The 14,828-nt window shown below is 41.6% G+C and overlaps 1 protein-coding gene across 2 annotated transcripts in view; it reads right to left on the reverse strand.

Annotated features, from left to right (window-relative positions):
- LOC138797758 (A.superbus venom factor 1-like) overlaps positions 1-14,828 on the reverse strand; it is a 61,667-nt gene that overhangs the window by 32,320 nt on the left and 14,519 nt on the right. For both annotated transcript variants that reach the window (XM_069978362.1, XM_069978363.1), the window contains exons 12-20: positions 13,359-13,553; positions 11,261-11,467; positions 8,254-8,415; positions 7,321-7,450; positions 4,127-4,201; positions 3,748-3,939; positions 2,915-3,026; positions 1,321-1,406; positions 131-270 (exon numbers count right to left, since the gene is read on the reverse strand). In XM_069978362.1, coding sequence (XP_069834463.1) covers positions 131-270; positions 1,321-1,406; positions 2,915-3,026; positions 3,748-3,939; positions 4,127-4,201; positions 7,321-7,450; positions 8,254-8,415; positions 11,261-11,467; positions 13,359-13,553 — 1,299 coding nt within the window. The remainder of the gene's footprint in view (positions 1-130; positions 271-1,320; positions 1,407-2,914; positions 3,027-3,747; positions 3,940-4,126; positions 4,202-7,320; positions 7,451-8,253; positions 8,416-11,260; positions 11,468-13,358; positions 13,554-14,828) is intronic.

The following is a 14,828-nucleotide window of genomic DNA, read 5'->3' on the forward strand; positions in this document are numbered from 1 at the left end:
GGGGAGGGCAGATTGTCACAGTTCATGCCCGTCAAACTGTGTGTGACCATAGCCCAAGAAGTCTCAAATCATATCATTGTATAATGTCATACGTGACAGGATCGGTTACTGAAACACAAAAAAAACTAACCTTAACTTCATATGGCCTATAGTTGTGAACCACTGCTCGAATCTGGACTTGTTCATTTTTTACGACACTATAAGGCATTCTCAGGTCAACAAAAAAATCTTTGAAGGTGGTCACTTCATAAGGTTCTGATACACATATGCCTGAAAAAAAAATTTCAACCGTCACTTACGTTACTTTTGTTATCTCATTTTATTCCTGAACATTGAACGTGTATTCCTCATCATGTTCTGAAATCAGTCCAAATGTTTTTATTATGTTAAATGTACAAAGTATTTTGTTCTGTACATGAGATTTAAATTTGACTGGTCAAAATTATCATATTACACAGCAATCAGGGAAGAAATAAATAACTTGCTGTATGTACTAAATAACATATTTCTAAAGTTCCTACTGGACCTGAACGGCACATGTAGAAAAGACAGTTGTGACGTGTAGCTACTGGGTACTAACTTTGACTTGTGCTGACAAAAGTTAGGAAACTCAAGAAAGTCCTTGGAGATCTGTTACCTATACTAGTCAATTTTGAAACAGGTGGTGAGTAAAACTTTCCTCTCAGGGTAGATTGTAGGCAGTCTTATGTGAAACCAGGATTCCCTAGCTCCAGTCCTCAAGAACCACCAACAGGTTAGAATGTGAAGCTATCCCATTTAAATAACACCTGTTATGTTACCTGGTGCACTGACTATAATTATATCGGCTTTGAAATACTAAGGAAATCCTCAAAACATGACCTGTTGGTGGTCCTTGAGGACTGAAGTTGAGGAACACTGCTCTACACAATGCCTTTGTCACTGAGCCCAGCCCAACTAGAACTTGTTGTAGGGCAACCATCTAACAGCAGGGTGACTGATTCTGAATTAGGTTCAGGGGCTTCAAAAGGCAAAATCTTCTCTTCACGTCAGGCTTGACCTTCTTGCTGGTACTGAAGACTTTAGTAGTTTGAATTTAGAGGCCTTAAGGGGAAAATATGTCTTTCTGTGGCTTGACCCAATCTCACACCTGATCTGTAGTGTAATACTGTAGCTTAGTTACTAACTTTAGCAGATTTAGGAGGACCAAGAAACATTTGTCGAATATATATTAGGAATGGACGGTAGGCACAGTAGCTGATGGTGCCTGAGACTTTTTTTTCCTTTCCAATTAGTAAAATGTTGGTGATCATAGCATTGTTTAGTCTTAATCCACATTACCTTTGTCCTTTCTAATACTGATTGCTTGTATTACCCAAGTGGTGATGGAATCTGGTAGGCTGAGAGGTAATGGTACATCGACAGTCCTAAAAATGAAAGAGATAAATGAGCTTACACAAAGACATTTTTGAATAAATTTATTCATCTATATAAATATCTTGTCCCACTCTGGCATTGTATATTGGTTGTCCCATCGTCAGATCTGTGAAAATGTGTTTTTCTGGCTCCAAGCTCTGCTATGGGTGAAGTGACCCAAACTGTGAGCCAAGCATCTTATAGTCTGCACAAGGAAGAATGCAACCAGGACTAGTTCCAAGGACTATAATAAAGAAAGATTAAAGGGGGAGTTCATCTATTTTTTTTCTTTCAAATCAACTGGTGTCAGAAAGTGCCAGAGATTTGTAATGTACTTCTGTTAAAAAGTCTCAAGTCTTCCAGTACTTATTAGCTGCTGTATGTCCTGCAGGAAGTGGTGTATTCTTTCCAGTCTGGACAGCATGAGAGGTTTCTATTGGTATTTGCAACTGCCCTGTACAATTTCTTTCACAGACAGAGGTGTCAGCAGAGAGCACTGTTTTAGACTGGAAAGAATCTTGTATTGTAAAGGAGACGGCACTTTTGCGATGGTGGTGCTCGTAGCGGGATGGCGTCCCAGAAGTAGTGGTTAAGAAAATCCCGGCACTCACCTAATAAATTTATGCTTTTTTATTACTTGCAAAACATCATAAAGCACAGGAGGACGCGTTTCGGCATATACCCTTCATCAGCTTATTATGTTTTGCACATAATTACCAAGCTTAACTTTATTAGGTGAGTGCCGTGATTTTCTTAACCGCAGACTAGAAAGAATAGCAGTAAATTAAAAACCTCTGGCACTTGCTGGGACCAGTAAATTTGAAAGAATTTTTTTGGGGGGTGAATTAACCCTTTAAGCTCCATAAACCCTAAGAAAGACATACTGTATACAACTTGGGCTTAGCCTACTCAAGTGTAAAGCCAGGCCTGCCTAACTGTTTAAGTACTATGCCTCCACCTCGTATACATTAGATTTGAATCTTCAGTAATGTGAATTTTAAGTTGTTTACAAGTTATCTCTTGTTATCTAAATTAATCACGAAATGAAAACCCCTTTAAACATTTAGGGGGGGGGGGGATATTTCAAACCTCTGCCCATAGGGAACTCCACGGAGAAGGCGCAGATACTTACCTACTCTGTGGCACACGCCTGCCGTATTCCCCGGTGGGTGGGCGGAAGGTTGTGGGGAGGTGGGAAGGAGTCGCGGCCTCCTCCCATGCCAGACTTACAGTAACATGATTTACGCATACTCGCAGGAGTAAATCATGGCAGAAATCTATACCTGCTCAGGAGCAGGTGTAGATTTCTGCACCCGCTGTATGGCAGACGCGGGTCAAGCCAGTTTCGCACGCTTCTTAGTGAGTCCGGCAGGGTAATGGAGACGGGGCCTAATATAAAAGTACGGGTTCACTGGTCTTCATAAATGTCCCCTTTAGAATTAAAATATAACACACAATACTATATATACAGTGTGTACTGTCTTTGTGTTATTTCATTCTTTATGCTCTTCTCACTTACTCATCTTTTGAATCAGATTGAAGGTGCAGAATAGTCCAGCGCCAGCTCTCAGGGAAATTGCTTCGAGGTGCATTGTCATATTCCAGATCTTCCTCACTGTCCTCATCAATAGCTAAAAAAAATAATAAATAACCTGCATTATTCCTGTAGGTTACCAAACATCTTTCTTTTCATAAACACTTTAGCCCTGGAAATGTCAGCAGTACCGTAGAGAGAAATAGTAGCGGCACTCACCGACTGAATTGAAATAATGCCTTATTTAGACCAAAAATACAAGGCATACACGTACTTCCCTAGACATACAGGTCCCCAGTGTACCCCGCTGATTGCAGGCATCGCCTTTTTTTAACTTTAGGATTGGCATCATTTTCTATTCTTCACCATCCAAGGTATACCAGTTGACAAAGGTCTGTGGACCAAGATATCCCTCCTGTGGTATACCTACCGTCATACAAGATATGGATCTATCTATCTTATGATCTACATGTGCTGTAAATTGAAGTCTATATGCATATATACAAGTAGATCTTTGAGTACTGAATAATTTTGAATGCAATTGATATTTATTTTTCAAGGTTCCCTAATGTTATATGATACAATGCAGTCTGAGGGTCTGATACTATACATAAGGCTATCTTATAGGGCTATAGTAGGGCCTAATAGCTAACAGCTCACCTTCTTTGCTCAAGACCACTTATAGTCCAGAATAGACATAAATCTTGTTAGAGGCATCTACTAAACAGACACTCTTTATAAAAAAAAAAATGTTTTCATGTTGGTAAAATAAAATACAACCTAACAGAATTACCTTCTTAGAGAAAGTAAAGACTTACACCTGTCCATCCCTAAGTCACCAGTAACTTGTTTCTTTAGCTCCTCCACATGTAGGCAGCACTCAAGGAACATGGCCACACATTCCTCGCCCTGCTCAACTTGTCTTCTTCTCTTACTACATGAAAGTCCTATAGGATTCTCATGCAATCCAGCCAAACAGCATGGTCTCAGGTGTGCAGGAGCCGCACTTGCTGTAAAACAATAAAATAATAAAGAGGTAAACCTGCATATTTTGTATGGGCACCAACAGACAACCACGTCATCTATCATCGTATTTTTCAGGGAATATTAGTTAATTATGATTAAACATTAATATAACTTTTAATATAACATTTCAAATAAAATGAACTCTATATTTAAGGTAGTTAAAACAATCACCTTTCTTTTGTTTTGCTTCCACTATTTCTATTGAACGACGACTACGTCTATGTGGGCTTGTAGAGCAGGAGAAATCTGGAAAACATACAAATTAGGTGTAAACCATGATAAATTAGGCATGGAAGGAGGCCACTCCTGGGATGGGGGGGGGGGGGGGGGGGGATGAAGAAATTAATTTGATGTCATGTTTTTAATAGAATTTAGCATGTGAAATAAATACCTTTACTTAAGGTCAATTCACTTGTGACTATATATATATGTATCAATGAATTAATGGAGCCGCATCACAGAGGGTACGGAGATTGTCACACTGGGGGTCGGGTGGCTCGCCTACAGTGCTTGATGCACGGGAACCAGGCCACGGTTCAAAAAAAAGGACCATGACATTGGCATCCCCGCACTAGCACTGGTCTATTCATGTAAAAGTCAAAAAAGTGATGTCCTAGTGGTACATTCGCTTTACAGTTTCAACATAAATTTAAAATTTTTGGTTGGCCTTAAATTAAAAATGGATCAAACTGAAGTGCTCCAGCCTATTACATCTGGTATTTAACACTGATGCCAAATCAGGACTGTAAGAACTGCCATCAATCTCTGCGCTGGATTGCTTGTTAATTCATTATTGTTAACAACACTATTGCGTAGGGCAGTGCTTCTCTATTCCAGCCCTCACGGCCCACCAACAGGCCATGTTTTGAGGATATCCCATACAAAGAACACTTGTGACAATACCTGATGCACCTGATGAGTATAATTATATCACCTGTGAAATCTTCAAAACATGACCTGTTGGTGGGGAATGAGGACAGGAATTGGGAAGCACTGGAGTAGGAGGTATGTGAAGCTATGAGGTGTCCAAATGTTGTTTCTAGGTGCTGTGGTTGCCACCGAATGTGTCATCTGACTGAGGGGTTAAGTGGCAGGATACTTAACCCTAATCCTGGCTATAACAGCAGAGCTGGCAGCCTCTATGCCTGTGTGCAGTGTCCCAGAACTGAGTTCCTTCTCTTGTTGTTTCCTCCAAAGTGTATCTTTATATCTGAGTCAGTCAATATGTTATTGCCTCTATTCTGGAAAACTATGGTCCACTGCAAACTGTATGGTGTCACCCCTCGCAGTATTCAGGTCTGCTGTTTTACTCATTTTCATGTATATTTGGTTCTATATGTCCTAATGGTGTGATGATGCAATGGTTTGGTGTCACGTGACTGTCCCCTGCTTCCATGGTAACCCCAATGGCCATCGAGCTTTGGCTGGGAATACCATGTGACTTCCTGTCCTACCTCAGTCTTCTCTCCATCTTTAGGGGAGAAGGGTGTGTTGCTCTGTTGTTCCTGAGTCCTATCTCTTACCTTCAAGGGGACAGGTTGTGTGTGTCCTCTCTCCACTGCCAGGAGAGAGACATGTGTGCTCTGCTGCTCCAGTGTTACTAGAAGTGTCCCGGTCCAGTTGGGACCTGGCTGTGTCTTCCTTCTAAAGTCCTAAAGATTCTCATCTTGGGTGCCAATTCTTTAGTCATTCCTCTCATCATCTCCCATCATCATTCACAGCAAGTATTTGTCTCAGCTTCATTCCTCCCAGTATCTTATCCTCAGTACTACTACTCCCATCATTCAGTACGCTACCATCACAGCCTATTGCAGCATCACCCATTGCTTTGCCTTATTCAAGTCTGCCTTATTCCCGGTTGCATCCGGAGAGACTGTTGCCACTAGTTACTACTGTTTCAATAAATGCACAACTACAGTTGTTTCTGAACCCTGGCATTGGTTTAATTATTGGTACCCTGACTAAGGACAACGAAGAATTGCTCGGCCTCTGCTTGGTCAGGTTCCCGGTTTACAGCTGCTATCCCTTGTGCCCATACCGTGACATACCATCAGGCAAGTGGCTAACCGGGTCCCTACACAGTACTACCACCTACTACTACTCTCAGCGGAGTGGCCCAGCGCATGTGTAGTGAGGTACAATTATAGGTGTTGTGTAAGCTCAGCCAAAGAGGTGCTTTGTTTATGTGGCTGTCTGTGTTCCCTAATGATTGGTGACCTGCCAATTTTTTTGTCGGTCCCTTGGGCTCTTGTCACAGTAGTCCTGAGTGACAACTGACCCACCCGGACTATCGGTACTGCCACTCACAGAAAGGGGAAAAATTAACCAAGCTGTACTGTTGGTGTGTATGGGTGCTGGTGTGTACGAAGTATGACCCGTATGAGTCCCAGTAGGAGTTCCAGTGTTGTAAAAATAGAACAGCTTTACTGCAGAGTTCTTTAGTACAATACACTTTTACAATATAGATAAATCTTTGACACAGACTTTAGTGCTGGAACTTGTGCTTGATGAGGTGCTTAGAGAAGTAGAGTAGGAGAGAGGTAGCTGTTGCGGTGCTTGAAGAGTTGAGTAGTGGAGAAGAGTTTGTTAAAGAAGCCCCAACCCATGGTAGCTATGTACTTTGCCAGAACAGGAAGAAATATACTTTGTAATGAGATACTATACTTGTAGTTGTGTTTATACTGTGTCTGACCACCTTGTGCCCTACGGTGTCGAGGGACCCATCCTGTCAGGGTACTACAAGCCCCAGCCATGGTTATCTGGGCTTAGCTAAGTGTCCAGGGGTGTCCTAGTTACCTGCACTGCGAGATAGGATACGTAGACCTTCTTTACGGTAGCTTTGCCTATCCAGGCTAGTTCCTCTTTTGTTCAGGATACTGCCCTGTGCTTTTTAGACGTGTTCTCACAGTGGGTTAGAGTGTTCCTGGACTCCTCCCTTTAAAGTGCTTAGCACTGCATACTGAACGTAGTGGTAGTAGGTAAAAGGGAGAGTGTGTGTGGAGAGCATAGATAGGTTGAGAACAAGAGAGCACCTCCTATAGGTTAGCACAGAACACATGGTACAATAACATTAACCCATCACTGACTTCAGCTGTGCAAGCAAGAATATAAGCATATAAAAGATACTGACATCTAGTGGCTAAACTGTAGACTACTTCATCACCACCTAACCCGGAGTCAGAACTTTGCAACAGGTGCATAAGGCACTTAACAGTGGGACACCACACCTACGCTATACAGTTATGCCTCTTGAAAGTAACTACAGTACATAGCACTAAAACTATACAGTAGATATAAGTGGTGCATGGTGTACATAGGTGTATTCCATTGTGCACAGGGCTGCATGATTGCTTTTTTATACTTACCACTTCTTGGTAAAGTTTTTATATCTAAACTGGTTGTAAAATCTATGCCAGCATCTTGAAATACACCCAAAGGGTTGGCTCCACTTCCGGCTGTGCACCCAAGGTCATTTTGCTGTACATCATCCCATATCTAGGTTTAAGAAAAGAAGTGTCACAATTATAAACCCTACTACTACTATTCTGTTCTTACACATGTATCTACAGCAGCAGAACAAGGGTCTGACAACCCCAGATCAGCAAGATCTGAAATAATTGTGTGCTGACTGACCATGCTGACTTGTGGCACTTCAGCTGTTACAAAATTACAATTGCCATGTATGGAACTACCAAAGAGACAGTGATTGGCTGAGCAGACTGTCACTCTCGAGATGAGTTCGTCTTGCAAGTGGAGGCAGCTGCGATCAGCGTAGCACACCATAGACCCATAGGAGAACACCGGGGGAGCTTAGACAGGTAAGTAGTCATAAATGAACTTGCAGAACCTCACTAAAACAGCTAAATGCCTGCAATCGTTACGCTGCTTTAGTTTGGTTAATCTTTGGTTAAGACAAACCCGAACTTTGCTTCAAGGTTCGTCAAACTTGTCAAACCAAACTTTTGAAGAGTTTGCTCATCTCTAACCAGGAGATATAACTCCCCTGGGCTGCAAAAGCCCAGCAATGTTCAGACCTTTCTAGCAAATACCCCTATCAATAAATATTCAAATAATTTGCTTAAAGGGGACCTATCAGCAGGTTAGACAAATCAATTTTTAAGCATCTGCTGACTTGTCTACTCCAAAGTGAGGCTGCACTTTAAACTTGCAAATATTATATCAGTACAGTACGGACTTTGTTCTGGATCTCCTATAACCTTAGTTAACTGATTTTAAAGCAAAACTATATACATTGATATTGCTTTGTGTCAAATGGTATAGCTATGTTCAGTACAAACCTTGTCCTGGGTGAGCCTGGATTTGTTATTTAGGACATATACTCCTTTGTCTACAGCGACTAAACCCACATATGCCCCTTTGTCTCCAATCAGATGGGGTTCTATCTTCTCCTGAGGTTTGTAATCACTACTTCTTTGCCTTGAAGGTGGGTTTATTTTTAGCTGTAAAGACAGGAAACAAAGTTAAACAAATTTTCTGGGAGACACCAAACTCACAGTAATTTCTCTGTGAGCTGAGACGTGCGTTGGGGTGTTCCTTGGGTAAGATCACCGCGCAGCATTCTCTGCACTTTAAATAACTACTTGTTCACCTCCAGCTTTATTTTCCTTTTGTATGCTAACATTTTTCTACATGCTGCATGTTTAGCTATGTCTAGAGATCTTTCCTTGATGTAATCTGCACTTGCCATTATTGGGATACTCTATCTTGATTGCTACCCATGCATCTGTATTTTTCTTTGTTTTTATGACCAGTGCTGTACTATGTAGGACATGTTCTACACACACTGCCTGTGAGCATTTTTATTTTTGCACTAAGCTATTGCATTTTGTTTATATGAATCTCATTGGCTTAAGTGTGTACAGGATAGGTTTCTATTCAGATGCCATGCAGTTCCTCTTCCCTTGCTGTGTGTTTTGTCCTACCTCCATATTTTACTATTAAGTATGTGTATTTATGTAACAATAATTTTTGTCTTCAATAAACTTTGATATATTTTTAACAAATTGTTTATGTGGCTCATGTGTTTGATTTTTTGGGGTTAATATCTGCTGTGGTAACGCATTTTGGAGCTATATTGTTCAGGATCCGTTGGGGTCATTTAGCAGAGGTTTTGGTAGATGTTAATTTGGTTGGTGACTGGTTTGCGCACCCCTTTTGTTTCCAACAGCAACACTGGAATGAAAACACGCTGTCATAAGTAAATATGGACAAAACAAGTTGGCGGGGGACACCGGGGATCTGTAGGAGGACACCGGGGACCTGTAAGAGGACACCGGGCGAGTGCAGACTGGTGAGCATAGGCTCTTTTTCATGTGTATTACATTGTGCGTATTTCATTTTATGTAGTTCGGTTCACTCATCTCTAATCCTATTAGATTGAGTATAATGAACTGAGTTATTTTTTATTTTATTTTATTTATTAAAGCATTACTGCCATTTGCAGTCCACTAATATTTTTTATATTTTCACTAACTCACCGCAAGTCATTTTTCATCTTTTACTGCCTTTTGTACTTTAGCAATAGACTTGTCCACACACTATGTACCTGATGAATTTCCAATTACTAGTGCTAATTATTGTTGGAAAGGAGAGAAGAGGGGTGGGGGCTCCTCCTGGTGCAATAAAAGATGATAAGAGTAACAAACACACAAGAAGAGAGTGTTGCACTCACCTAGTGGAGTTGTGCTGAATTATAGGCACAACTCTATGTCAGGCATAGTAGGTAGAACACCGCAGCTCCTGCCGGGGTACGTCCAAGGGAGTCGTACAAACAGTGATGAGGTATATCAGCCACAACAGGCTTTAGGACCATGTAGAATCCCGGCTTGTGTAGGGCGCAGGTGTCCAAATAAGTCACAGATTAGGGCAGTTGTTTCATAAAAAGGGATATTTATTAGGATCACGACGCGTTTCGGCCGCCAAATATAAGGTGGCCTTTCTCAAGTTTTAAAACTTGAGAAAGGCCACCTTATATTTGGTGGCCGAAACGCGTCGTGATCCTAATAAATATCCCTTTTTATGAAACAACTGCCCTAATCTGTGGCTTATTTGGACACCTGCGCCCTACACAAGCCGGGATTCTACATGGTCCTAAAGCCTGTTGTGGCTGATATACCTCATCAATTATTGTTGGAGATATAACAATGAGAAGAATACTCTATAATAAGGAGGATGATGTGATGATGATGTGCAAGGGGCACATATACTGTTCTTGCACTGAGGACCTCAGATGTCCTCTCCTGCTACTTTGTATTCATTTCTATAGGAAAAATGATAAGCATCACTGGAAATTGCTTTACATTGCTTTAGCCTAACAGATTTGTTCCACATATGGTCAGTTTATTATTGTGATACATAAGAAACAATTGTGGATCTCAAAGATATTGAATAGCATTCATTGCACTTAGCTTAGGGATCTTCACATCTTCACATTTGAGAGCCTCATCTCTCAGATATCACTGATGCAGGGGCGTAGCTACCATAGAGGCAGGGTAGGCAGTTGCTATGGGGCCCTTGCAGGAGGGGGGCCTGGGGGAGAAGGTAAGAGTGTGTGTCTTTCTGCTTAACCCATATGTACTGCAGTGTGTAAGTCACCCAATGTTTACTTACATGCTGCAACACAAAAAAAAGGTTAACAAGCAGAAGACAGAGATCTTTGCTTCACTGCACAGATAACGACCTCTGTTCTCCAGCTGCCAATCAAGTAGGAAAATGTGCAGAGCTGCATGCAGAGGTCATGGGTTATCAGTGCACCAGCAGTAAAGCATACTGTATATATATATATATATATATATATATATATATATAGTGCTTTGTGTTGTGCGTAGAGGAGGGGGGCACTTAAAAGATTTTGCTATGGGGCTCCTAGCTATGCCACCTATTGGTGCGTCTGTATGATATGTCACAACTAGAGATGAGCTGGAGGAGACGGATGCAGCCCTAGTGAGTTATGGAAAACGTGGATACAGCCATAGGATGGCTCCATGTTTTCCTAGACTCCCTTGGGCTGCATCCAACTTCCTCAGCAAAGCATTCGGCATGGAGCGAACCCGAACTTACTATAAGTTGGCTCTTCTCTATACACAATGTATTAGAACCTAAGGCGTCTGCACTACAGTATTGTGAATCGGATTCATACAATCTTTGACATCTCAGGGAGGTATCCGATTTTGATGCAATAACATGGTTACATATAATGATAGAAAACTGCTTTAATTCGCTCAGCATACATTTACTCAGTATAGTATAGTCTCTGAATTTGCAGTTCACCAACATATTACTTACAGTGCCCTTGCAGGTTCTTTTCATATTAAGCCAGACAGAATCAGAGACTAATTCAAAAAGTTTTCCTTCATGAAATAGATAGTAATAAGCCACAATTCTGAAAGAAGGTAGCATGTCTGGTGTCACAGCCATCCTTACTGCAGAGACAACTTCTCCTTCACCCCTCTCATGAAATATCGTCTGCAAAAATCTTCCTCTACTTGTAACCTTGTAGATGAAAAATGTCAGATTAGAAATTGCCGCCATCTTTGTTTATAAATATAGACATAATGAAATAGTATGTTTTTGTACTGAAAACTGTAAATATTTCTATTTGTTAAGATGAATAAAAACGTAAATATACCAATATACCAATATTTTCCATTGTTTATATTTGTTTGACCAATGTTAAATTATAAACGTTTAGAGAGATTTATCAAGCTGCCAAGTTTTCATACCTTATTTTATATCATATTTCTTGGTGCTTGTACCAGTAAAAAGTGATCTTTTATCATCTGTGGGAATTGTGCTACCTGGGCTGGGCTTCGCGGGCAAAGAGCCACTTAGCCCCACCCACAGCATCACCGTAGCCTGCCCCCCTCCATGACATAATCGCAGCCACTGGCGTGGGCCGACCTAGTGGCGCCTAGACCTTTAGGCCGGTCCTTCCAATGGCCGCTGAGGGTCAGGGCCGTTAATGGCACAGAGAGGTCGGGGCTATGGTGGCGCAAAATTTACCCTTTACACTTGTGTAGAGAAGTCATAATGCTAAAAGGGGGTAACAGTGTCACTTTAAAAAGAGAGTATATAGCAAAATTGCTTGCAATCACAACCCCTGTTGATTTAAAAAAAATTGTGACAGTAGTGACTATGCACACAAAATTATTGTTAACTAAATCTTTTTCTTTATTTTCCACAGACTAATAAGAAAAAAGGCCTGTCCTCCTCAGGAGCGCTCACTGTGAAAAGGCCCCTGTCAGTAACCGCTGGCAGCTCCCCATGCTGACACTGCTGACGGACACATAGGGGCTGTCTCAAGATCACCCCAAAATCAGGACTGTCCCGCCGGTGCTGTCTGATAATCATTTTTTAGAAAACTTCATAGGTACTTTGTAAACATGACATTATCTATCCCATAATTTGAGCATCATGCTAGTGCTGCCATAGTTACAGTGGGGTGGGGCGGGCACAAGCTTGGTTAATATCACAAGGCCTATGGAAACGTTAATCCGCTCCTGATTTCACAGTGTGTGAATGTAGCCCAAGCGTTTTGGGTATCGCATTCTAAAGAACTGGTGCAGTAAAGCATAGTCTTTGGAGATGGGAATGAGAAGTTCGGATTATGGAAAATTAATTTTAAATTGTTAGAAGAACATAGAGACCGTGTAGGATGGTAGACAGAGATGAGAAAGAAGGTGCAGAGGGGTATAGCACTCTAGGGAGCTTTGTGATTGAGTGTAAGGATTTTGTACTGTAGTGTGAATTTCATGGGTAACCCTTGTAGTGACTGACAGAAGGAGGAGGCATCAGTGAAATGGTTGGAGAGGAAGATGAGCATGCCTGCTGCAGTTAGGATGGACTGGAGAGGGAGAGCTTAGAGAAGGGAAGGACCATTAGTAAAGAGTTGAGGTAATCATGATAAGAAAAAAATCATAGTAACGGTGAGTGTAAGGGCCAGTTCACACGGAGTAAAATCAGTGGAATCCCACCAGCCTCCATGTCATACAGGCAGTCTATGGGAGGCTCATGCGACTCCTCTCTCCGTGCCTCTCCGCTCAGAAGAATTGACATGTCAATTCTTCCGAACAGAGAGGTGGGGAGAGAGGAGGCGCGCGAGCCATTTCGTAGACTGCCTGTATGACATGGAGGCTGGCGGGATTCCAACGGTTTTACATGAGTGGAGACAATGGCGTGTGAACTAGCCCTAGGTATAAGGAAAGGAGATGTTTATAAGGTGCACATGATAAGAGTGCAAGTGACTGGATATAGGGTATTAAAGAAAAATCTAGCATAACTCCAAAACAGCAGACACCCTGCTTAGAGGTTGTAGCAGTGCCAGAAACAGAGATGGAAATGTCAGGTTTAGGTCTGTTAGCAGAATATCAGAGAATTTCCTTACCAGAATGGTGAAGTATTTCACTTTTTCTTTTAAACTGTCTTCTGCTTTTATGTTTAAATTAATACTGACGCCATCATCCGCAATCTCACTATCTATATGGAGGTAGTTTTGTTTCCACATAGGTTGATATGCTTTTGCAGTCATTGTTACATTAGCCTGTTGTTCATCTTCAAGGTCTTTATCAGCAGTTTTGACCTAAAATAAATAAATAAATATTTTGTACAAATAGGTTAAAATGTCGATAAAAAAAACCCTTACATTAAAGGGGTAGTGCGACGCTAAAAAAATTATTCACAGAATAGCACACATTCCAAAGTTATACAAGATGACGTTTCGCACAAGATGGCGGACGGCCCTCGACACGGATGAGGTAATGTATAATGCACCACACACTTCCGGGTACACGGGCGGGGGTGGTGGGACACGGGGAAGGGGGCGATTCACAGACATAACATACATTACAAAGTTGTATAACTTTGTAATGTGTGTTATTCTGTGAATAATTTTTTAGCGCCGCACTACCCCTTTAAATAGTCATAATAATAATATTAATAATAATAATAAAAATAATCATTACTTAACAGTATGCAGTAGTATGCAGCATTAATCATGTAACTTTTGAGGGTGCGTTCACAGATACAGGATCTGCAGCAGATTTGAAGTTGCAGATCTGGGCCATCAAATCTGTTGTGGATCTGCTGCAGATTCAAATCTGCGCCATCAAATCTGCTGCAGATCCTGTACGTGTGACCGCACCCTCAATTAAACTACTGTTTATAGTGTTGTGGACACATGGGTTCTTATGTAAGGGTGCATTCACACTGCGGAAAACAAGTGGAAATTCTGAGCGGAATCCCCACCGTGGACTCAGCTTGGAATCCCACCTGCCTCACTGTCTTAATGTTATGTATAGGGCGTGGGGATTTCCTTCCTCAGTGTAAATGTAACCTAAATCTGACAGGAAACATAACAATAACATAAAAGACTATGAACACCTTTGCATTGAATGTTAATCTTTTATTTCTTAAAAAAAAAGAAGCAAAGTCTGATTGTAGATCTGGCTGTATACTTAATATCATAGCTATAATCAAAGGGGCTGTCCACTTTCCAATAAAAGCTAATAAATTCCTGTACAATGAGAGCCAATGTGAAGGACCACCTGCCTTGCTCCCCCAGTTCTGTCAGTGCACCTCGAACAGCGATTCCTTCTATATGATGGCTACATATGGAGGAATACGACATTCATGTCACTAAAGGGGACATTTATGAATGTTCCGCCTGAGGCGTATGCCAGGGAGAAGGTGCAGATTCGCCCCTTCTCCCTGGCATACGCCTGCCGTACACCTCACTCGCCCCATGGGTGGGCTGGGGGAGCTTGGGGGGGGGCTGACAAGGCTGGGAGGAGGCGTGGGTCCGCTGGTGCATCATTTATCATGATCCAAATCTACACCTGCTGGAAGCAGTACGCTG

Source organism: Dendropsophus ebraccatus, chromosome 7 (genome assembly GCF_027789765.1).
Source record: "Dendropsophus ebraccatus isolate aDenEbr1 chromosome 7, aDenEbr1.pat, whole genome shotgun sequence".
Lineage (NCBI taxonomy): Eukaryota > Metazoa > Chordata > Amphibia > Anura > Hylidae > Dendropsophus > Dendropsophus ebraccatus.